At 46.8% G+C, this 24,231-nt stretch overlaps 1 protein-coding gene across 12 annotated transcripts in view; it reads right to left on the reverse strand.

The window, feature by feature from the left end:
- ARAP1 (ArfGAP with RhoGAP domain, ankyrin repeat and PH domain 1) overlaps positions 1-24,231 on the reverse strand; it is a 324,988-nt gene that overhangs the window by 96,788 nt on the left and 203,969 nt on the right. For all 12 annotated transcript variants that reach the window (XM_073612624.1, XM_073612632.1, XM_073612623.1 and 9 more), the window contains one exon: positions 2,843-3,017. In XM_073612624.1, coding sequence (XP_073468725.1) covers positions 2,843-3,017 — 175 coding nt within the window. The remainder of the gene's footprint in view (positions 1-2,842; positions 3,018-24,231) is intronic.

Consider the following 24,231-nt stretch of genomic DNA (forward strand, 5'->3'; position numbering starts at 1 on the left):
ACCATCCCTGTGCTGAGTTCCCGGGTCTGTACACCTGATGTGCCCATTATGAGGAGTTCCCACCATCCCTGTGCTGAGTTCCTGGGCACGATATGTAGTGCTAATTTCCTCCAATGAATGTGTTGGTGATCAGTGATGGCTCTATATCAGGAATGTGGCGCACAGAGCAGAGGAAGTGACTCAGTGTCAGTACGGTTTGTGTCACACGCACAACACACTGTGTTAAAGAGCAACTTCCCCTATATAAAATTTGTCACAAACTAAGAACTACAGGATAGATAGATAGATAGATAGATAGATAGATAGATAGATAGATAGATAGATAGATAGATAGATAGATAGATAACACAGTATCTCACAAAAGTGAGTACACCCCTCACATTTTTGTGAATATTTTCTTCTATCTTTTCATGTGACAACACTGAAGAAATGACACTTGTCTACAATGTAAAGTAGTGAGTGTACAGCTTGTATAACAGTGTAAATTTGCTGTCCCCTCAAAATAATTCAACACACAGCCATTAATGTCTAAACCGCTGGCAACAAAAGTGAGTACACCCCTAAGTGAAAATGTCCAAATTGGGCCCAAAGTGTCAATATTTTGTGAGGCCTCCATTATTTTCCAGCACTGTCTTAACCCTCTTGGGCATGGAGTTCACCAGAGCTTCACAGGTTACCACTGGAGTTCTCTTCCACTCCTCCATGATGACATCACAGAGCTGGTGGATGTTAGGGACCTTGCGCTCCTCCACCTTACCTTTGAGGATGCCCCACAGATGCTTAATAGGGTTAAGGTTTGGAGACATGCTTGGCCAGTCCATCACCTTTACCCTCAGCTTCTTTAGTAAGGCAGTGGTCATCTTGGAGGTGTGTTTGGGGTTGTTATCATGTTGGAATACTGCCCTGCGGTCCAGTCTCTGAAGGGAGGGGATCATGCTCTGCTTCAGTATATCACAGTACATGTTGGCATTCATGGTTCCCTCAATGATCTGTAGCTCCCCAGTGCCGGCAGCACTCATGCAGCCCCAGACCATGACACTCCCACCACCATGCTTGACTGTAGGCAAGACACACTTGTCTTTGTTCTCCTCACCTGGTTGCCCCCACACACGCTTGTCACCATCTGAACCAAATAAGTTTATCTTGGTCTCATCAGACCACAGGACATGGTTCCAGTAATCCATGTCCTTAGTCTTCTTGTCTTCAGCAAACTGTTTGCGGGCTTTCTTGTACATCATCTTTAGAAGAGGCTTCTTTCTGGGATGACAGCCATGCAGACCAATGTGATGCAGTGTGCGGCGTATGGTCTGAGCACTGACAGGCTGACCCCCCCACCCCTTCAACCTCTGCAGAAACGCTGGCAGCACTCATACGTCTATTTCCCAACGACAACCTCTGGATATGACGCTGAGCACGTGACCTCAACTTCTTTGGTGGACTATGGCGAGGCCTGTTCTGAGTGGAACCTGTCCTGTTAAACCGTTGTATGGTCTTGGCCACCGTGCTGCAGCTCAGTTTCAGGGTCTTGGAAATCTTCTCATAGCCTAGGCCATCTTTATGTAGAGCAACAATTCTTATTTTCAGATCCTCAGAGAGTTCTTTATATCGAGAAAGGGGGGGGGGGGAGGACAAAGGGGTGAGTTTTTCATACGAACCTAGTGAGTTTACAGGTTTTTGGGTTTGGGGGTTCCACCCCGCCAATTTACATGTTTGCTTATAGTTCATCACTTAAGCCTGAAGACTCATCTTGTGCTCGCTCCTGACGAGTGGCCCTCTAGTCACGAAACGCGTAGGGCTGCCATACGTTTCGTTACCAACAAATACTACCTGATATCAAGTTTACCCTTAATACCCCTTTTTAGGATCAACGAGGTCATAGGCCTTGCAAGCATTATTATGCATTACCTGTTTTAAATTATTTTGGCTAACCCTGGAAGTTTATTGCTTGCTATACAATGTGATAATGAACTTACAACATTTTATGCTCTGTACCACCATGTTACTATTGTTATGTATTTTATATTTTCTATATCTGGCTGTACCCCATGGCAATCAATAAAATCCTCCAAACATTTCCACCAATTTCCTTTATTGCTATCACAGGCTTCATATAAAGTCCCACCCCTTTGTCCCCCCCCCCCCCCCTTTCTCGATATATGACAGGGATGGAAATGTGTGACCTTACCAGGCCACAATTTCACTTAAAGTCCCAAGGGATGGAACATCGGCCTTACCAGGCCATATGTTCACTTAAAGTCCCTAAACCTTTTCCTTTGCTTCAATCTCAGAGAGTTCTTTGCCATGAGGTGCCATGTTAAACTTCCAGTGACCAGTATGAGAGAGTGAGAGCGATAACACCAAATTTAACACACCTGCTCCCCATTCACACCTGAGACCTTGTAACACTAACGAGTCACATGACACCGGGGGGAGGGGAAAAGGCTAACTGGGCCCAATTTGGACATTTTCACTTAGGGGTGTACTCACTTTTGTTGCCAGCGGTTTAGACATTAATGGCTGTGTGTTGAGTTATTTTGAGGGGACAGCAAATTTACACTGTTATACAAGCTGTACACTCACTACTTTACATTGTAGACAAGTGTCATTTCTTCAGTGTTGTCACATGAAAAGATAGAAGAAAATATTTACAAAAATGTGAGGGGTGTACTTACTTTTGTGAGATACTGTAGATAAATTGATAATGAATAGATACCGTGATCTGATTGGATGAACAAAGTAACACCTTCTCCACTCCCAGCCCCTTATGACCCGAGACCCAACCTGGGCACACACATAAATCTCAATCAGATGCTCCTCCCCCTGTCCCCGCCTCCCACCTTACCGGATGTCCGATTCTGCCTCAGGAACTCCTCCTGCAGCCTTTGCCCCGCCTGCTGCGCCAGCTCCAGCGGCTGGGAGAAGAAGTCGTCCGCACAGGTGCAGCTGATGTCAGCTCCGCAGAAGATCAGGGCTTGTGTCTCCGTCAGATCACTGGTGGTCACCGCGACGCACAGGGCCTGTGTACAGAAGAAAAACCTCTTAGGAATCTCACTAAACGTGTCTGTCTGCTGGGAGGTGATGGAGGACGCTGGTTCCTGCGAGGAACACTGACTCAGGGGAAGTCCCGGGGACTTTTCTTTTTCATCAAGAAAGACTTAATAATAGAGAGTGTTGTGCCAATCAGTCCTCGGTATTGTTTAACCACTTGCTTACTGGGCACTTAAACCCCCTTCCTGCCCAGACCAATTTGCAGCTTTCGGTGCTCTCACAATTTGAATGACAATTACTCAGTCATGTAATACTGTACCCAAATGAATTTTTTGTCCTTTTTTTCATACAAATAGAGCTTTATTTTGGTGGTATTTGATCACCTCTGGGTTTTTTATTTTTTGCGCTATAAATAAAAAAAGACCGAAAATTTTGAAAAAAAACGAATTTTTTCTTAGTTTCTGTGATAAAATTTTGCATATTATTTTTTTTTCTTCATAAATTTTGGCCACAATTTATACTGCTATATATCTTTGGTAAAAATAACCCACATTAGTGGATATTATTTGGTCTCTGTGAAAGTTAGAGAGTTTACAAGCTGTGGTGCAAATCATAAAAAATTGATCACACCTGATGTACTGACGGCCTATCTCATTTCTTGAGACCCTAACAAGTCAGGAAAGAACAAACACCCCCCAAATGACCCCTTTTTTGAAAGTAGACATTCCAAGGTATTTAGTAAGATGTATGGTGAGGTTTATGATGTTGTCATTTTTTCCCCACAATTCTTTGCAAAATGAAGATTTTTTTTTTTCCACCCACAGAATTGTCATTGTAATAGGTTATTTCTCTCACATGGCATGTATATACCACAAATAACACCTCAAAATACATTCTGCTACTCCTCCTGAGTATTACAATACCACATGTGTGGGACTTTTTCACAGCCTGGCCACATACAGAGGCCCAACATACAGGGAGCACCGTCACGTGTTCTAGGAGCATAAATTACACATCTAACTTGTTGACTACCTATTACACTATTGAAGGCCCCTGGAGCACCAGGACAATGACACGTGACACTGATGACAGATGGCACTGATACGTGGCACTGATGACACTGATGTGGCACTGATGACAGATGGCACTGATACGTGGCACTGATGACACTGACGTGGCATTGATGACAGATGGCACTAATATGTGGCACTGATGACAATGATGAAAGATGGCACTAATACGTGGCACTGATAACATTTGGCACTAATACGTGGCACTGATGACATGTGACACTGATGACAGATGGCACTAATATGTGGCACTAATGACACGTGGCAGTGATGACAGATGGCACTGATGACAGATGGCACTAATACATGGCACTGATGACACGTGGCACTGATGACAGATGGCACTAACACGTGGCACTCATGACAGATGGCACTAATACGTGGCACTGATGACACGTGACACTGATGACACATGACACTGATGACAGATGCCACTGATACGTGGCACTGATGACACATGGCACTAATATGTGGCATTGATGACAGATGGCACTGGGGACGGATGGCACTGGGGACAGATGGCAGTGGGGAGGGATGACAGTGGGGAGGGATGGCACTGGCGACAGATGACAGTGGGGAGGGATGACAGTGGGGACAGATGACAGTGGGGAGGGATGGCACTGGCGACAGATGACAGTGGGGAGGGATGGCACTGGCGACAGATGACAGTGGGGAGGGATGACAGTGGGGACAGATGACAGTGGGGAGGGATGGCACTGGCGACAGATGACAGTGGGGAGGGATGACAGTGGGGACAGATGGCAGTGGGGAGGGATGGCACTGGGGACAGATGGCAGTGGGGAGGGATGACAGTGGGGAGGGATGGCACTGGCGACAGATGACAGTGGGGAGGGATGACAGTGGGGACAGATGACAGTGGGGAGGGATGGCACTGGTGACAGATGACAGTGGGGAGGGATGGCACTGGCGACAGATGACAGTGGGGAGGGATGACAGTGGGGACAGATGACAGTGGGGAGGGATGGCACTGGCGACAGATGACAGTGGGGAGGGATGACAGTGGGGACAGATGACAGTGGGGAGGGATGGCACTGGCGACAGATGACAGTGGGGAGGGATGACAGTGGGGACAGATGACAGTGGGGAGGGATGGCACTGGCGACAGATGACAGTGGGGAGGGATGACAGTGGGGAGGGATGACAGTGGGGACAGATGACAGTGGGGAGGGATGACAGTGGGGACAGATGACAGTGGGGACAGATGACAGTGGGGAGGGATGGCACTGGCGACAGATGACAGTGGGGAGGGATGACAGTGGGGAGGGATGGTACTGGCGACAGATGACAGTGGGGAGGGATGACAGTGGGGACAGATGACAGTGGGGACAGATGACAGTGGGGAGGGATGGCACTGGCGACAGATGACAGTGGGGAGGGATGACAGTGGGGACAGATGACAGTGGGGACAGATGACAGTGGGGAGGGATGACAGTGGGGACAGATGACAGTGGGGACAGATGACAGTGGGGAGGGATGGCACTGGCGACAGATTACAGTGGGGACAGATGACAGTGGGGAGGGATGGCAGTGAGGACAGATGACAGTGGGGAGGGATGACAGTGAGGACAGATGACAGTGGGGAGGGATGGCACTGGCGACAGATGACAGTGGGGAGGGATGACAGTGAGGACAGATGACAGTGGGGAGGGATGGCACTGGCGACAGATGACAGTGGGGAGGGATGACAGTGAGGACAGATGACAGTGGGGAGGGATGACAGTGGGGACAGATGACAGTGGGGACAGATGACAGTGGGGAGGGATGGCACTGGCGACAGATTACAGTGGGGACAGATGACAGTGGGGAGGGATGGCAGTGAGGACAGATGACAGTGGGGAGGGATGACAGTGAGGACAGATGACAGTGGGGAGGGATGGCACTGGCGACAGATGACAGTGGGGAGGGATGACAGTGAGGACAGATGACAGTGGGGAGGGATGGCACTGGCGACAGATGACAGTGGGGAGGGATGACAGTGAGGACAGATGACAGTGGGGAGGGATGACAGTGGGGACAGATGACAGTGGGGACAGATGACAGTGGGGAGGGATGACAGTGGGGAGGGATGACAGTGGGGAGGGATGACAGATGACACTGACGACTTTTTTTTCCGTTATTTTTTTATTTTACACTCACCGCTGCAGCGGTTCGCTCTCCCTCCTCACACGCTGTCTCTGTGTGAGGAGGGAGAGCCGGCGATGAGAGATGATCTCATATGTTTACATATGAGATCATCTCTCATTGGCACCGCCGATCGCACTGTAAACAGCCGCTGTCATTGGTCGTTTACGGCGATCTGTGACTGGCTGTGTCCAAGGGACACGGCCAGCACAGAACTTCCCCGATGCGCGCCCGCGGGAGCGTGCATTGCGGAAGTAAACAGCTGGACGTCCAGGGACGGCCACCCGGCAGGTAGCGTCTGCGCTGCAGCCGTCTTTCGGCTATAGTGCAGGCACGAAGTGGTTAATGTCCCGTCTGATCAATGTTTATAAACAATGTTACTTTGTATCTCTCTATCTCCCGTCTGATCAATGTTTATAAACACTGTTACTTTGTATCTCTCTATCTCCCGTCTGATCAATGTTTATAAACAATGTTACTTTGTATCTCTCTATCTCCCATCTGATCAATGTTTATAAACAATGTTACTTTGTATCTCTCTATCTCCCATCTGATCAATGTTTATAAACAATGTTACTTTGTATCGCTCTATCTCCCGTCTGATCAATGTTTATAAACAATGTTACTTCGTATTTCTCTATCTCCCGTCTGATCAATATTTATAAACAATGTTACTTTGTATCTCTCTATCTCCCGTCTGATCAATGTTTATAAACAATGTTACTTTGTATCTCTCTATCTCCCGTCTGATCAATGTTTATAAACAATGTTACTTTGTATCTCTCTATCTCCCGTCTGATCAATGTTTATAAACACTGTTACTTTGTATCTCTCTATCTCCCGTCTGATCAATGTTTATAAACAATGTTACTTTGTCTCTATAAATATTGATCAGACGAGAGATCGAGAGAGACAAAGTAACATTGTTTATAAATATTGATCAGACGGGAGATAGAGAGATACAAAGTAAGATTGTTTATTTATCTCTCATCTGATCAATATTTATAAACAATCTTACTTTGTATCTCTCTATCATCTCCCATCTGATCAATATTTATAAACAATGTTACTTTGTATCTCTCTATCTCCCGTCTGATCAATGTTTATAAACAATGTTACTTCGTATTTCTCTATCTCCCGTCTGATCAATATTTATAAACAATGTTACTTTGTATCTCTCTATCTCCCGTCTGATCAATGTTTATAAACAATGTTACTTTGTATCTCTCTATCTCCCGTGTGATCAATGTTTATAAACAATGTTACTTTGTATCTCTCTATCTCCCGTGTGATCAATGTTTATAAACAATGTTACTTTGTATCTCTCTATCTCCCGTCTGATCAATATTTATAAACAATGTTACTTTGTCTCTCTCGATCTCTCGTCTGATCAATATTTATAGAGACAAAGTAACATTGTTTATAAATATTGATCAGACGGGAGAGAGAGATACAAAGTAAGATTGTTTATAAATATTGATCAGATGAGAGATAAACAATGTTACTTTGTATCTCTCTGTCTCCCATCTGATCTATGTTTATAAACAATGTTACTTTGATCAGACAGAAGATGATGGAGAGATACAAAGTAACATTGTTTATAAACATTGATCAGATGGGAGATCGAGAGATACAGAGTAACATTGTTTATAAATATTGATCAGACAGGAGATGATGGAGAGATACAATGTTTATAAACAATGTTACGTTGACAGAAATCTTTTTGGATGTCTTACGTTGGCCCATTATCCACTGCTGGTTAAACATCCATATTTTTGATACTTCAGTCCTCCGCTCAGAAATAAGACTTTTCAAACCTGTGAAATGTGTCATTTTTTCCTGAATTTAAATAAACTTATTCTGGACATTTATGAGTAGATTTTTTTCTTGCATTCTCCACTTCATCATCAGTAAAAACCCGACAGGGGTTCTAAACTCTCCCTCACTCCACCCAAAATGACATGAACACACATATTACAAAGTTGAAGTTGTGAACACAGACTCAGCCTTCCCGATAACACCCTGCAGGGATGAATATCTTACAGATCTTGGAGTCCTCTTGGATACTGAAAATAATGTTTGTATAACGGAGGGGAGACATTTTCCAGCACACAACGGACTTCCTGCCCAGTATTCCCATAGAGGAAGATGGTAATGCTAAACCCTCCCGTCTGCTGAACCCTCACACACACACACACCACAATTTCTGAGAGAAAGAGATCGCTGACCTCCTTCTGAAAATGCTGCTCGCCGGGCTGTCATCCTGACCCTCTGGCTTCAGTATTGTTAAGTCGCTGACCTACAGCAATTAAATCAGACCAGGAAAGTCAGAAAGAAAGGTCCTTATCGGCCTGCTTGTCCTGGGTTAGTGACTACTATTGAGCCCCGAGGATGAGGATGACCGGCAGGAAACTATCATTTGCTATACGAGTCGGCAATGGCAGATCTCTGAATCGTCCGATGAGCTTCCAGTGAAGCAGATAAACAGAAGGGTTCTGAAAATGCTAGTTCTCTGGCTGCCATAACGCTCCCCCTTTCTTCATAGTTAATGACCTAGAACATGTATGAAGACCAGCCGGGTCGCTACGTCTTCCTAATCTGCTTCCTTGTTCCAAGTTAGGGTGTCAGAGAGTATAAAATCCAGAGGCAGACAGAAAAAATAGCATTTTTGGAAGGAGGTCACCCTCCGCGGGTTCTGTTTATTTCAGCACAGGCTTCCCCTGGGCTGCATTCACACCTGACCGATGCGTTTTTAGCGTGCTTTCCGGAATGCGTAGGTGCAGCCTTAAAGCTCCAGGCAGATATAACAGGCACAGTTCTAATCCCTAACACATCATTACATAGGCAGTGTGAGTTTGTGGCCTGATCATCCTCTTACAGTTTCTGTACAGCAGAGCTCAGATTGTGGAAGGGGGAGGCAGCACAGAGCCAATCTGGTGTGCTGTGTTATGATGATAATGCTAAGAGCAGGAGAGAGTAGAGTGACAAGAAACTAGCTCATTGGGGGGGGGGGGGCAGACCTGTAAGTGAAAGTGAAACCGCAGCAGAGAAAGATCACTACCCTCCACTGCTAGCCAGGGCTTCTTAGAAGTGTCCCTACACGAGCAGGGCAAATGCAGGTGTTCCTGCAATGCATATACCCTCCACTGCTATCCAGTGCTTCTGAGAAGTGTAAATCTCTGGAGGGACAGAAATACAAATCTTCTTTTCCTATGTATGGATTCCATCTGTGTACATCACCGTTCTCCTGGAGTTCTGTGTTTATTTTTCCGTGCTGTCCAAGTGTCCCTACACGAGCAGGGTCCATGCACATGTCCCTGCAATGCACAGGCTTAAAGGGGCCCTCAGTGTTCTCTCTGCTGTCCAGCTGACTTCCTTGCCCCACCACCTGTCAGAAAGACCATTTTGGCCCCAGTAATGGGACTCCATTTAGACAGGGCGGAGCCATGACTTCAGGTAAAGTCAGATCCTGTATGTGAAAGTGAAACTGCAGTAGAAAAAGATCACTACTCTCCACTGCTAGCCAGGGCTTCTTAGAAGTATCCCTACACAAGCAGGGCAAATGCACGTGTTCCTGCAATGCAAAGGCTTAAAGGAGGGAGGGACAGAAATACAAATCTTCTTTTCCTATGTATGGATTCCATCTGTGTACTTCACCGTTCCCCTGGAGTTCTGTGTTTTGTTTTCCGTGCTGTCCAAGTGTCCCTACACGAGCAGGGCCCATGCACGTGTTCCTGCAATGCACAGACTTAAAGGGGCCCCTCAGTGTTCTCTCTGCTGTCCAGCTGACTTCCTTGCTCCACCACCTGTTAAAAAGACCATCTTGGCCCCCGGAATTGGGACTCCATGTTGACAGGGCGGAGCCATGACTTCAGGCATACCTCCCAACTCTCCCTGATTTCGAGGGACTGTCCCTGATTTGGAGCAATGTCCCTCTGTCCCTCATTCCTCCTCATTTGTCCCTCATTTTGGTCTGATCTATATAGTTGTATATAAATTGCACTTTTTATCTTTCAAAAAGTGTTTCCCAGTGCTAAACCTTTCATCTGATTTCTAAATTGCTGCATTTGTACATTTTAAAAGCCAATATAAAGGAATAGTATTGGTAAATAAAAGCCCTTGTGGATTTAATTAACTTTTTTGGGGTTAATTCTCCTTTAAGGGGGTGTGACAGGAGGCATGTCCTATGCCTACATACGTTTGCTAGTAGGTGTCCCTCATTCCCATCTCAAAATGTTGGGAGGTATGCCCTCCACTGCTAGCCAGGGCTTCTTAGAAGTATCCCTACACGAGCAGGGCAAATGCACGTGTTCCTGCAATGCACAGGCTTAAAGGAGGGAGGGACAGAAATACAAATCTTCTTTTCCTATGTATGGATTCCATCTGTGTACCTCACCATTCTCCTGGAGTTCTGTGTTTTGTGTCCCTACACGAGCAGGGCCCATGCCAGTGTTCCTGCAATGCACAGACTTAAAGGGGCCCCTCAGTGTTCTCTCTGCTGTCCAGCTGACTTCCTTGCCCCACCACCTGTCAGAAAGACCATTTTGGCCCCACTAATGGGACTCCATTTAGACAGGGCGGAGCCATGACTTCAGGTAAAGTCAGATCCTGTATGTGAAAGTGAAACTGCAGGAGGAAAAAGATCACTACCCTCCACTGCTAGCCAGGGATTCTTAGAAGTGTCCCTACACGAGCAGAGCAAATGCAGGTGTTCCTGCAATGCACAGACTTAAAGGGGCCCTCAGTCTCTGCTGTCCAGCTGATTTCCTTGCCCCCACCACCGCTCAGAAAGACCATATTGGCCCCGGTAATGGGACTCTATTTTGACAGGGCGGAGCCATGACTTCAGGTAAAGTTAGACCCTGTAAGTGAAAGTGAAACTGCAGTACCCTCCACTGCTAGCCAGGGCTTCTGTGGTCTGTAATTATCTGAAAGGACAGAAATACAAATCTTCGTCTCCTATGTATGTATGTATTCCATCTGTGTACTTCACTGTTCTCCTGGAGTTCTATATCTTGTTTCCTCCTGCAGCCAAAAAGAATGAACGGCAAACAACTATGGTGCAGGTGCAGAACCGCCCGTCCTCTCTCTAGTGATAAGAAGCAAACAAGACGTTCCGTCCTCTCCGCAGATAACTTCAACCTCCTTCTAGAGAATAAAAAAAAACTGCAACGCGCAGGGCGTTCATACCTTACCGCAACACATGGACGTGAATCCGCCATAATGGCGGCCATACGCGCAAGAATTTTACGATTGTGCGCCATACAATGAACCACCATACTGATCCTGAAGTCCTGCTGCTGATATAGAAGTAAATAGGCAGCTGCCAGGCCAAGCTGTCCAAGTGTCCCTACACGAGCAGGGCCAATGTATGCTTTCCTGCAATGCAGACACTTAAAGGGGCCCTCAGTGTTCTCTCTGCTGTCCAACTGACTTCCTTGCCCCACCACCGCTCAGAAAGACCATCTTGGCCCCAGTAATGGGACCCCATTTTGGCAGGGCGGAGCCATTGCTTCGGGTAAAGTCAGACCCAGTAACAAAGAGAAACTCGATCAGAGAGGAGCACAGAGGACACTAGTATAGTCTTGCTCTTCAGCAGGTTTGGTTTCAGCAGGTTCCCGGTTGGTTTTATCTCAGCAGCCGTTCAGCAGGAATGCAGAAAACCTGCCCACCGCCACCACCAATGTTCCCGATATAAGGCAGTAGAATCTACAAATCTCTAATATGAGGACAGCAAACCCAGCAATGTGACCCTCACCTGTCTATAGATATGCCAGGTATGTGAGCCACAGTTCCCTTTACAGATCGTGAAGTCTGAAGTGGTAAGCTGGGACTTGTGGTTCCACGTCAGCTGCGGGGTCACAATGGCCAACAGTCCAAGTGCGGTCACCTCAGCATGGTCCCTACAGAGACACTTACCTACTGCAATATGAGACTGACAGTGCTCTCCACTAATATCAGAACTGAATACTGAATACATGCCCCCAAAGTGACCCTAGTGAGAGCAGACTCCACAAGACACACAATCCAGGACCGTACAGAGTACGGCACACAAAATCCAGGAACGTACAGAGTTCGGCACACACAATCCAGGACTGTAAAAGGTACGGCACACAAAATACAGGACTGTACAAGGTACGGCACACACAATCCAGGACTGAATAGAGTACGGCACACACAATCCAGGACTGTATAGAGTACGGCACACACAATCCAGGACCGTACAGGGTATGGCACACACAATCCAGGGCTGTATAGAGTACGGCACACACAATCCAGGACTGTATAGAGTACGGCACACACAATCCAGGACCGTACAGGGTATGGCACACAAAATCCAGGACCGTACAGGAGTATGGCACACACAATCCAGGACCGTACAAGGTACGGCACACACAATCCAGGACTGTACAAGGTACGGCACACACAATCCAGGACCGTACAAGGTACGGCACACACAATCCAGGACCGTACAAAGTACGGCACACACAATCCAGGACCGTACAAGGTACGGCACACACAATCCAGGACCGTACAGGGTACGGCACACACAATCCAGGACAGTACAGGGTACAGCACACACAATCCAGGACTGTAAAGGGTACGGCACACACAATCCAGGACTGTACAAGGTACGGCACACACAATCCAGGACTGTACAAGGTACGGCATACACAATCCAGGACCGTACAAGGTACGGCACACACAATTTGGTTGCCAGAGGTTACAGTGTGTTATTACCGCTCACTGACTGGCTGCTAGAGGTTACAGGAACATACAGAGTACGGCACACACAATCCAGGACTGTAAAAGGTACGGCACACACAATCCAGGACCGTACAGAGTACGGCACACAAAATCCAGGAACGTACAGAGTACGGCACACACAATCCAGGACTGTAAAAGGTACGGCACACACAATCCAGGACCTTACAGAGTACGGCACACAAAATCCAGGACCTTACAGGGTACGGCACACAAAATACAGGACTGTACAGGGTACGGCACACACAATCCAGGACTGAATAGAGTACGGCACACACAATCCAGGACTGTATAGAGTACGGCACACACAATCCAGGACTGTATAGAGTATGGCACACACAATCCAGGACTGTATAGAGTACGGCACACACAATCCAGGACCGTACAGGGTATGGCACACAAAATCCAGGACCGTACAGGAGTATGGCACACACAATCCAGGACCGTAAAGAGTACGGCACACACAATCCAGGACCGTACAAGGTACGGCACACACAATCCAGGACCGTACAAGGTACGGCACACACAATCCAGGACCGTACAGAGTACGGCACACACAATCCAGGACCGTACAAGGTACGGCACACACAATCCAGGACCGTACAGGGTACGGCACACACAATCCAGGACAGTACAGGGTACGGCACACACAATCCAGGACAGTACAGGGTACGGCACACACAATCCAGGACTGTAAAGGGTACGGCACACACAATCCAGGACTGTACAAGGTACGGCACACACAATCCAGGACTGTACAAGGTACGGGACACACAATCCAGGACTGTATAGAGTATGGCACACACAATCCAGGACTGTATAGAGTCCGGCACACACAATCCAGGACCGTACAGGGTATGGCACACAAAATCCAGGACCGTACAGGAGTATGGCACACACAATCCAGGACCGTAAAGAGTACGGCACACACAATCCAGGACCGTACAGAGTACGGCACACAAAATCCAGGAACGTACAGAGTACGGCACACACAATCCAGGACTGTAAAAGGTACGGCACACACAATCCAGGACCTTACAGAGTACGGCACACAAAATCCAGGACCTTACAGGGTACGGCACACAAAATACAGGACTGTACAGGGTACGGCACACACAATCCAGGACTGAATAGAGTACGGCACACACAATCCAGGACTGTATAGAGTACGGCACACACAATCCAGGACTGTATAGAGTATGGCACACACAATCCAGGACTGTATAGAGTACGGCACACACAATCCAGGACCGTACAGGGTATGGCACACAAAATCCAGGACCGTACAGGAGTATGGCACACACAATCCAGGACCGTAAAGAGTACGGCACACACAATCCAGGACCGTACAAGGTACGGCACACACAATCCAGGACCGTACAAGGTACGGCACACACAATCCAGGACCGTACAGAGTACGGCACACACAATCCAGGACCGTACAAGGTACAGCACACACAATCCAGGACCGTACAGGGTACGGCACACACAATCCAGGACAGTACAGGGTACGGCACACACAATCCAGGACAGTACAGGGTACGGCACACACAATCCAGGACTGTAAAGGGTACGGCACACACAATCCAGGACTGTACAAGGTACGGCACACACAATCCAGGACTGTACAAGGTACGGCACACACAATCCAGGACTGTATAGAGTATGGCACACACAATCCAGGACTGTATAGAGTCCGGCACACACAATCCAGGACCGTACAGGGTATGGCACACAAAATCCAGGACCGTACAGGAGTATGGCACACACAATCCAGGACCGTAAAGAGTACGGCACACACAATCCAGGACCGTACAAGGTACGGCACACACAATCCAGGACCGTACAAGGTACGGCACACACAATCCAGGACCGTACAAGGTACGGCACCCACAATCCAGGACCGTAGAAGGTACGGCACACACAATCCAGGACCGTACGGAGTACGGCACACACAATCCAGGACCGTACAAGGTACCGCACACACAAACCAGGACCGTACAGGGTACGGCACACACAATCCAGGACAGTACAGGGTACGGCACACACAATCCAGGACTGTAAAGGGTACGGCACACACAATCCAGGACTGTACAAGGTACGGCACACACAATCCAGGACTGTGCAAGGTACGGCACACACAATCCAGGATCGTACAAGGTACGGCACACACAATTTGGTTGCCAGAGGTTACAGTGTGTCATTACCGCTCACTGACTGGCTGCTAGAGGTTACAGCACTCATTATGGCTCACTGTTATTTTCTAGAGGTTACAGCACATGACTTCTGCTTGTTTATTGGTTGCTAGAGATTACTGTACCTCAATACTGCTCACTGATTGATTGCTAGAGGTTATTGGACATCTATACCACTCACTAATTGGTTGTTAGAGGTTACTGCACATTATTACTGCTCACTGATTGGTTGCAAGAGGTTAGTGCACAGCATTACTTCTCACTGATTGGTTGCTAAAGGTTACAGCACATCATCTCCTCACTGCCTGCCTGCGTATTCACATGCACCAAAATTCAGGGTGCTGTGGCACCATGTTATTTTGAAAAAGGATTCCACCTCCAATTTGCTTACTTTTGCAGAACAGCCTGATGTTAGGCTTAATGACCACAGATAGGCAAGACTTTCAAGCATGTTCCTTTACCTCCCCAGTGGGCAGCATTTAACAGAAGTGATGGTGGATGTGACCTCAAGGGGACATGATATACATATGAATGCCACCTCTATTTACATATCAATGGCGCAGTCCATGACTATTTACATAAAGCTGGGCAGCAGCAGAAGTTTACACTGAGATATCGGGACACAGCACGGGACTAAAACTTCAAGAGATAAGGGAATTTAAACTGGGATAGTTGGCAAGTATGAGGCAGCTGCTTTGCGCCCCACTTCAATGATGGGGCCCAGGGCAGCTGTTCCTTTTACCCTGCCTTAAAAACAGTCGTGATGGTACGTCACACACAATCCAGGACTGTACAGAGTACAAAACACACAATCCAGGACCATACAGAGTAAGACACACACAATCCAGGACTGTACAGAGTACAAAACACACAATCCAGGACCATACAGAGTAAGACACACACAATCCAGGACTGTACAAAGTACAGCACACACAATCCAGTACTGTACAGATGCACACAGTACCTCTTATCCCATAGTGGTCCCCATAGCTGGTCACCCATCAGTCAGGGTCCCCATAGATGTAGATGTCCATAGACTGGAGTACACCCAGCTGGGGTCACGGAGACTTCTACCGGAGAGTCCACAATGAAGTCAGACTATGGAAGTGATTTGGAGGCGGTGTAGCAGTGTGCAGTGTTTGCTCACAGTATGGAGTGTGCGGAGGGTTGGCAGTCTGTGGATGTGATCAGAGCTGGGTGTGACAGTGAGCAGTCTGGCGGTGTGTGCACAATCTGTCCTGGGAGGGAGTCCGCTGTGTATACTGGTGTAAGTGTGCAGACAGAGGTGCTGAGCAGTGTGTGAGGAGTGTGAGGAGAGCTCCGTGTCTAGTACATTGTGTACATGCTGATATCATAACATCCATGGTGAGTGTGTACTGTACAAAGATGATTGTCAAGAAGTGCAAAGTGATTGAACAGTGTGTGCATAGTAGTGCAGCAGTGTGTAAAGTTCGGTGTGTTGGATTGTGTACAGGTAAGTGTATAGGATTGTGTTGGGGTCGGTGTGCACAGTTCGGTGTGTTGGGTTGTGTTGTGGTCAGTGTGTTGGATTGTGTTGGGGTCGGTGTTTAGGATTGTGTTGGGGTCGGTGTGTAGGGTTGTGTTGGGGTTGGTGTGTAGGGTTGTGTTGGGGTCGGTGTGTACGGTTGTGTTGGGGTCAGTGTGTAGAATTGTGTTGGGGTCGGTGTGTAGGATTGTGTTGGGGTCAGTGTGTACAGTTGTGTTGGGGTCAGTGTGTAGGGTTGTGTTGGGGTCGGTGTGTAGGGTTGTGTTGGGGTCGGTGTGTAGGGTTGTGTTGGGGTCGGTGTGTAGAGTTGTGTTGGGGTCGGTGTGTAGGATTGTGTTGGGGTCGGTGTGTAGAGTTGTGTTGGGGTCAGTGTGTAGGGTTGTGTTGGGGTCGGTGTGTAGGGTTGTGTTGGGGTCGGTGTGTAGGATTGTGTTGGGGTCGGTGTGTAGGATTGTGTTGGGGTCGGTGTGTACGGTTGTGTTGGGGTCAGTGTGTAGAATTGTGTTGGGGTCGGTGTGTAGGATTGTGTTGGGGTCAGTGTGTACAGTTGTGTTGGGGTCAGTGTGTAGGGTTGTGTTGGGGTCGGTGTGTAGGATTGTGTTGGGGTCGGTGTGTAGGGTTGTGTTGGGGTCGGTGTGTAGAGTTGTGTTGGGGTCGGTGTGTAGAGTTGTGTTGGGGTCGGTGTGTAGGGTTGTGTTGGGGTCGGTGTGTAGGATTGTGTTGGGGTCGGTGTGTAGGATTGTGTTGGGGGTTGGTTTTTTGGGGTCAGAGTGTAGGGTTGTGTTGGGGTCGGTGTGGAGGGTTGTGATGGGGCCGGTGTGTAGGGTTGTGTTGGGGTCGGTGTGTAGGGTTGTGTTGGGGTCGGTGTGTATTGTTGTGTTGGGGTCAGTGTGTGTTGTTGTGTTGGGGTCAGTGTGTAGGATTGTGTTGGGGTCAGTGTGTTGGGTTGTGTTGGGGTCGGTGTGGAGGGTTGTGTTGGGGTCGGTGTGTAGGATTTTGTTGGGGGTTGGTGTGTAGGGTTGTATTAGGGTCGGTGTGTAGGGTTGTGTTTGGGTTGGTGTGTAGGATTGTGTTGGGGTCGGTGTGTAGGATTTTGTTTGGGGTTGGTGTGTAGGGTTGTGTTAGGGTCGGTGTGTAGGGTTGTGTTGGGGGTCGCTGTGTAGAGTTGTGTTGGGGTCGGTGTGTAGAGTTGTGTTGGGGTCAGTGTGTAGGGTTGTGTTGGGGTCGGTGTGTAGAGTTGTGTTGGGGTCGGTGTGTAGGATTGTGTTGGGGTCGGTGTGTAGGCTTGTGTTGGGGTCAGTGTGTATTGTTGTGTTGGGGTTGGTGTGTAGAATTGTGTTGGGGTTGGTGTGTAGAGTTGTGTTGGGGTTGGTGTGTAGAGTTGTGTTGGGGTCGGTGTGTATTGTTGTGTTGGGGTCAGTGTGTAGGGTTGTGTTGGGGTCAGTGTGTAGGGTTGTGTTGGGGTCGGTGTGTAGGGTTGTGTTGGGGTCGGTGTGTAGCAGTGTGTACAGATCGGTGTATTGGGTTATGCAGGCTGAGCTCCAGTTCCTCCCTCCCGTCTGTCCGGATGATGTCAGCACAATGTACATCTGGGGTCCCCAGGCTCCGGCCTCGCCCATAGGAGGGGCCCCGGTCCCTAACACAACAAAGTTAGCATGGCTGAGTTGGAGTAACCCTTCATCTGCCGCTGTGCTCCCTGTACTCTTCTCTCTTTATCTCCTAAACCCTCACCAGTCCACCCGGTGTCCCCATCTCCACCGTCTGCACAGAGTCACACATCCCCCCACTTAGGGCTCCAACAGCTGAATACACAGATGATATATATATATATATATATATATATATACACATACAATATGCCACAAAAGTAAGTACACCCCTCACATTTTTGTAGATATTTTCTTCTATCTTTTCATGTGACAACACTGAAGAAATGACACTTGTCTACAATGTAAAGTAGTGAGTGTACAGCTTGTATAACAGTGTAAATTTGTTGTCCCCTCAAAATAACTCAAAACACAGCCATTAATGTCTAAACCGCTGGCAACAAAAATGAGTACACCCCTAAGTGAAAATGTCCAAATTGGGCCCAATTAGCCATTTTCCCTCCCCGGTGTCATGTGACTCGTTAGTGTTACAAGGTCTCAGGTGTGAATGGGGAGCAGGTGTGTTAAATTTGGTGTTATCGCTCTCACTCTCTTATACTGGTCACTGGAATTTCAACATGGCACCTCATGGCAAAGAACTCTCTGAAGGATCTGAAAAAAAGAATTGTTGCTCTACATAAAGATGGCCTAGGCTATAAGAAGATTGCCAAGACCCTGAAACTGAGCTGAAGCACGGTGGCCAAGACCATACAGCGGTATAACAGGACAGGTTCCACTCAGAACAGGCCTCACCATGGTCCACCAAAGAAGTTGAGGTCACGTGCTCAGCGTCATATCCAGAGGTTGTCTTTGGGAAATAGACATATGAGTGCTGCCAGCATTGCTGCAGAAGTTGAAGGGGTGGGGGGTCAGCCTGTCAGTGCTCAGACCATACGCCGCACACTGCATCAAATTGGTCTGCATGGCTGTCATCCCAGAAGGAAGCCTCTTCTAAAGATGATGTACAAGAAAGCCCGCAAACAGTTTGCTGAAGACAAGCAGACTAAGGACATGGATTACTGGAACCATGTCCTGTGGTCTGATGAGACCAAGATAAACTTATTTGGTTCAGATGGTGTCAAGCGTGTGTGGCAGCAACCAGGTGAGGAGTACAAAGACAAGTGTGTCTTGTCTACAGTCAAGCATGGTGGTGGGAGTGTCATGGTCTGGGGCTACATGAGTGCTGCCGGCACTGGGGAGCTACAGAACATTGAGGGAACCATGAATGCCAACATGTACTGTGACCAGTGGCGTATATCTAGGGTATGGCAGCCATGGCAAGTGCCATGGGCTCCATGGGGGGGCGGCAAAAAAGCCGCCCCCGCACAAAAAAAAGTCCCACCTGTCCTCTTGCGGCAGCCTCCCGCACTAATCTGGTCCCCGGCACCACGACCGGCCTGCTGGAGCACGGCACTGGCACAGCACTTCACCTAGCAAGTAGTACTTGGTCTGGCTGACAGTGGGGAGGGAAGTGACAGGCGCCCCCCATGACGGCCGATGAGTTGACTGGCCAGGCCGCCCGGGTTGTCTACGTAGCCGTAAGGTAACTGGTGGTAGTGCTCCGTCTACCCTCCTCTGCACAGCTGCTTCATCTTCTCCCCGGAGCGGGGTCTCCCGGGTTTGTGTGACGCGGTCGGTGACGGTGAGGACTCTGGAGGCTGGAGAAGAGACGTCACGAGAGAGAAGAGAAAATATTGGATGACGGGGGAACCCCCCAGGCAGCAGCAACTGGAAGGATTAGCACTGCAGCCTGGCAGTGGGTACTAGTACAATACTTACATCACCTGTCACCTTGATCTTCATCATCATGTGCAGCATGTGTACCAGTGACCTGTGCCAACTGCGAAGCAGAAGTGAAGCAATCAAATATAGAGCTCAAACAATACGGATTAGATAAATATGCCTAGCCATAGATATCATAAATAAAGTGTAATAAAATGATTTGTGCAAGTAGTACCTGCGGTGTCACAAATCACTTTATTACACTTTATTTATGATATCTATGGCTAAGCATATTTATTCAATCCATATTCAGCACTATATTTGATTGGCTTCTTGCTTCTGCTTGGGCCTGGCACACACGCAGGACTTAAAGCCATCATGTGCGATTCTGCGTGTGTGCCAAGCAGTCAGGGCCGGTGCTACCACTAGGCAATCTAGGCAGCCGCACCTAGGGCACCCGGCCGCTGGTGATCCTACTCCCTCTCTACCTCTGTGCAGTGTCAGAGGCGCTGGCGCAGCATTTTTTGGGGCGCTGGTGAGACCGCATTTATGGGTGCTGATGTAATTTTTATGTAGTGCCAATCCATAATTTGTTAATTGGAATATTAAAGAGTTTGACTTGTAGTTTTGTTAGCTGTTTTTTTTTTTTGTTGTTAAGGTTATCTGAAAGATGGGTTTTAAATGTTTTGACCAGGGCGCAGTTTCAGTGCTTGCCATAGGTGCCATTTTCACTAGATACGCCTCTGACTGTGACATACTGAAGCAGAGCATGATCCCCTCCCTTCAGAGACTGGGCCGCAGGGCAGTAATCCAACATGATAACGACCCCAAACACACCTCCAAGATGACCACTGCCTTGCTAAAGAAGCTGAGGGTAAAGGTGATGGACTGGCCAAGCATGTCTCCAGACCTGAACCCTATTGATCATCTGTGGGACATCCTCAAACGGAAGGTGGAGGAGCGCAAGGTCTCTAACATCCACCAGCTGATATCGTCATGGAGGAGGGGAAGAGGACTCCAGTGGCAACCTGTGAAGCTCTGGTGATCTCCATGCCCAAGAGGGTTAAGGCAGTGCTGGAAAATAATGGTGGCCACACAAAATATTGACACTTTGGGCCCCAATATGGACATTTTCATTTAGGGGTGTACTCACTTTTGTTGCCAGCGACAGGCTGACCCCCCACCCCTACAACCTCTGCAGCAATGCTGGCAGCACTCATACATCTATTTCCCAAAGACAACCTCTGGATATGACGCTGAGCACGTGACCTCAACTTCTTTGATGGACCATGGCGAGGCCTGTTCTGAGTGGAACCTGTCCTGTTATACCGCTGTATGGTCTTGGCCACCGTACTGCAGCTCAGTTTCAGGGTCTTGGCAATCTTCTTATAGCCTAGGCCATCTTTATGTAGAGCAACAATTATTTTGTTCAGATCCTAGGAGAGTTCTTTGCCATGAGGTACCATGTTGAACTTCCAGTGACCAGTATGAGAGAGTGAGAGCGATAACACCAAATTTAACACACCTGCTCCCCATTCACACCTGAGACCTTGTAACACTAACGAGTCACATGACACCGGGGAGGGAAAATGGATAATTGGGCCCAATTTGGACATTTTTACTTAGGGGTGTACTCACTTTTGTTGCCAGCGGTTTAGACATTAATGGCTGTGTGTTGAGTTATTTTGAGGGGACAGCAAATTTACACTGTTATACAAGCTGTACACTCACTACTTTACATTGTAGACAAGTGTCATTTCTTCAGTGTTGTCACATGAAAAGATAGAAGAAAATATCTACAAAAATGTGAGGGGTGTATTCACTTTTGTGAGATACTGTATATATATATATATATATATATATATATATATATATATATATATATATATATATATATATATATATAATTTAATGAATAAATAAAATATTTTTCTTATATTATTATTGTTGTATTTAAATTACAAAATAAATATTACATTATAAACACATTTTAATTAAAAAATAAAATAAAATATATATATATATATATATATATATATATATATATATATATAGTGTAGTGTAGTATAGTATATATATATATATATATATATATATATATATATATATATATATATATATATATATTTTTTTTTTTTTTTTTTTTTTTTTTTTTTTAATGAATAAATAAAATAGTTTCTCTATTATTATTATTGTATTTAAATGACAAATTAAATATTACATTATAAACACATTTTAATTTAAATATATATATCTTATATTATTATTGTATTTTAATGACAAATGAAATATTACATTAACACATTTAAATATAATATATATATATATATATATATATATATATATATATATATATATATATATATATATATATGAATAAATAAAATAGTTTATTTTATTATTATTGTATTTAAATTACAAATTAAATATTACATTATAAACACATTTTAATTTAATCTTTTACATGTAAGTTTTATATCACTTTATATTTTTACATTTTCTTTCACACAGACAGATGACATGAAGAAGAGGTGTGATGACGGGTCCTCTTGGGGTTGGGAGGGGGAGGGGGTTTTCAGTCCTGAATACAAAGATCAGGGGGTAGAAGAAAACGTTGATTCTTATACAGTAAAGGCGTGGGTGGTCCCGGGGGGGGGGGGGGGTACCGGGGGGAGGGTCCCCAGTGAGAACGATTTAACCCTTTACTGCACGGCCCCAGCCCCATCCATTCCTCTCTAAGACACTTTCCGCACCTCGATTTAAATTTAAAAAAAAAAAAAAGAAACTTTGTTGGAAATTGAATAATGAAGAAGAATTCAGACATAAACATTTGCGTTCTGTCTGGGAGTTCGCCGCGAGGTCGGCGCTCGGTGAGATACGTCGCACTTCGGGTCGTATAAGATTTTCTTTTTTTTTTTTTTTTTTTTTTTTTTTAAGGCCGCCTCCCATTGATTCGCTTTATAAAAGGAAAATCACATTTTTAACAAAGTTTTGTCCAATGGGAATTTTTTTTTTTTTTTACCTAATTTTTAATTTTATTCAATTAACTAAAAATCAAGTTCCAGATGGAAGTCAGTAAGACTTGTATGGTCTTCACAGATATCCGTCACCCCATCGGGGAGATTGTTCCTCACTTCCTGTCCCCCGTGACACTCTTATAAGACGGAACGGTCGCGCTGTCACCTGCACAATAGGGGACAGGCTGCAATCAAATCTGACCTCCAGGCTCCCCTTGAGTCTTGCATAGTTGTACCGGCTCCTCTCCTGGACTGATATTGCAATGTAGAAGCTGCAGCAAGTTAGATAGAGCCCGTTCATTTCCTGGCTGGAGGACATCCAGCGTTATCTAGCCCTTTCCTCCCCAGCCTCTCTCTGGTCCATCCCTTTCATTCATTTGATTTCAATTCTGTCAAGCATGGACGATCAGCATTACATGAGGGTGCCACCATGCAAATTACAGCCTGCCTAGGAACACCCATTGCCCCCCCGACTGACACCCACCCATCGATGAATTTTGATATTTGCATAACTCCTCCCACTGCCTGCATCAGGACCGAGGACGGGTTCTGTGATGGTATCCCCCTGACACCCCAAACTCCTAATGTCAACAGTCTGCTGCAGGCAGGAGGAAGCATTTCCTCAGTCTCCCCTCCCCCAGTGATCAGACTGTACCTTGTAACTTTGTAAGAGGGGGAGGAAGCATTTCCTCAGTCTCCCCTCCCCCAGTGATCAGACTGTACATTGTAACTTTGTAAGAGGGGGAGGAAGCATTTCCTCAGTCTCCCCTCCCCCAGTGATCAGACTGTACATTGTAACTTTGTAGAAGGAGGAGGAAGCATTTCCTCAGTCTCCCCTCCCCCAGTGATTAGACTGTGCATTGTAACAAGTCACAAAGTAAAAAAAGCATTCAGCATGGGGCTGATCTGTGTCAGACATTTGTAAACACAGCCAAGAACTGGAGTGTTTACATGACTGTGTCATCTCTGAGCCGGTATCTTAGTCTGGGAAGCAGATGGTAACCCTGGATGATGTCTGAACAAAGATTGCACCGTACTTATGGAAATGAAGGCATTGCCAGGGGGAGTACTGTGATCTCTGGAAGTATTACAATTATAGATCATATAAATGGCCCTCTGAGTCTTAGAGGGTCCATATACAGTAGGTCTGTCTGGGCCATAAATGAACCTCTAATAGTA

The sequence above is a fragment of the Aquarana catesbeiana genome, linkage group LG02, assembly GCF_042186555.1.
Source record: "Aquarana catesbeiana isolate 2022-GZ linkage group LG02, ASM4218655v1, whole genome shotgun sequence".
Taxonomy (NCBI): Eukaryota; Metazoa; Chordata; class Amphibia; order Anura; family Ranidae; genus Aquarana; species Aquarana catesbeiana.